The sequence below is a fragment of the Penaeus monodon genome, chromosome 28, assembly GCF_015228065.2.
Source record: "Penaeus monodon isolate SGIC_2016 chromosome 28, NSTDA_Pmon_1, whole genome shotgun sequence".
Taxonomy (NCBI): domain Eukaryota; kingdom Metazoa; phylum Arthropoda; class Malacostraca; order Decapoda; family Penaeidae; genus Penaeus; species Penaeus monodon.
The window spans coordinates 4,945,174-4,946,849 of record NC_051413.1 but is presented as its reverse complement, the minus strand read 5'-3'; the positions used below and the strand labels follow the sequence as shown (position 1 = coordinate 4,946,849).

At 33.7% G+C, this 1,676-nt stretch overlaps 1 protein-coding gene across 5 annotated transcripts in view; it reads left to right on the top strand.

Annotated features, from left to right (window-relative positions):
- Positions 1–1,676, top strand: part of LOC119591312 (cytoplasmic FMR1-interacting protein-like) — a 50,156-nt gene that overhangs the window by 44,815 nt on the left and 3,665 nt on the right. For all 5 annotated transcript variants that reach the window (XM_037940040.1, XM_037940039.1, XM_037940043.1 and 2 more), the window contains 3 exons: positions 719–813; positions 1,129–1,200; positions 1,326–1,492. In XM_037940040.1, coding sequence (XP_037795968.1) covers positions 719–813; positions 1,129–1,200; positions 1,326–1,492 — 334 coding nt within the window. The remainder of the gene's footprint in view (positions 1–718; positions 814–1,128; positions 1,201–1,325; positions 1,493–1,676) is intronic.

Below are 1,676 nucleotides of genomic sequence, written 5' to 3'. Positions count from 1 at the left end.
CATGTGTGTGCCCACTTGTATGCATGCATAGGACCATTTGGTCATTTAATTCATCATTCTTTGGTTCATACAATGAATCAGAGATCACCATCATACAACATTCATGTAACTCTTCCTTATATGACTCCTCCTTTGATTTCCAGTCATTGTCACATGACTCCAAGTCACTATCATGTTTTCTTTATCACTCTCCGACATTTTTAACTATAAAAAGGTGTTCACTCTATTGCATTTCCCCCCTTTTTTTCAAAGTTGAGTAATCAAGGTATAAATCCCTTTGAGAATAACTTCTTATATTCTGAGAGACCATATGGCTGCAATAATAGACAAGAACTAGGCCCATAACGCAAGTCAAAACAAAGAAGACCTTTGGAAGTACACACATACTTCCATTTATCTCTTGGTGTATCAGTGACTTTTAACATCTTAAGTTCATGGATGCTTCCACACAGATTTGATAAAGGAGTTAAAGAAAAGAAAATAAGGAAAAGGAGGTTATTTGTGATAAGTAGAATAAACCTCTGTTTTCAGATATTTAATGGCAATAAGAAATGTATAATTTTTAGTTAGACAAGTTTATTGAAAGAAGTTTTATAGCTTGTTATGATAAAAGTAATCAAACCATAAAATGATGATAACTTGTTAAAAAAATTTAGATGAAGATATTGTGAAAAGTTTTGAGAACACCATAATACATTTTTTCTTTTTCCTTTTTCAGAGGGTGAGAAGCCAGAGACAAAACAGAAGCGTTTAGAGGCAAAATATGCTCCTTTGCAGATTGTCTCCAATATTGAGAGGCTAGGAACAGCAAAGGTAAGCTATGCTGCTGTGACATAACTTGATCTTTTGCATTCATTTTGTATAATGTTATCAGTTATAGCAAAAATGAAAAGGTTTATCTGAGATTGTTGAATTTTTTTCTAAAGATATCTCAGAAAAAATATATATATAATGAAATGATAATCTTTACCACTTAGATACCACATATGACTTCCTTCAGGACCCTCTACTTAGTATATAATCCACCTTTAGTTTCATTGGAAGCATTGTGTTTATAATTTCCTCAAGATGTTTTTAATGAATTAATGTGTTTTTCTTTTTCACTTTTCAAAACTCACATTCTTGCAGCAAGCCATGATTGCACGAGAAGGTGACTTGTTGACAAGAGAGCGCCTTTGCTGTGGCTTGTCAATCTTCGAGGTTTGTCTGAGATGATATTTCTTTTAATGATGACAAGTTGAATTCAGAACAAATGTTACTTGCAAAGTAAAGGTTTTCTTCTTTTTTTGAAATGAGCAACATCTTCACTTGTTTGCTTCCTACAGGTTATTTTGACACGAATACAGACCTTCTTGGAAGACCCCATATGGCATGGTTCCCCGCCTGCAAATGGTGTAATGAATGTAGATGAATGCACAGAGTTCCACCGCCTGTGGTCTGCACTCCAGTTTGTCATGTGCATACCAGTAGGAGCTAATAACTTCACTGTTGAGTAAGTGGTAGTGAGTTTGTTTATATTTTTATAAGTACCCCATAACCCTTTTTTTTGCACTTGTATATTTGTTTGTTAGTTTATTTGTCCATCTTTCTTATGCTAGTTTATATGTTTCTTTTTATGTATAGAGGTACTGATGCAAGGATATTTGTGTGTATATACACTTGCTACTATAGATTTG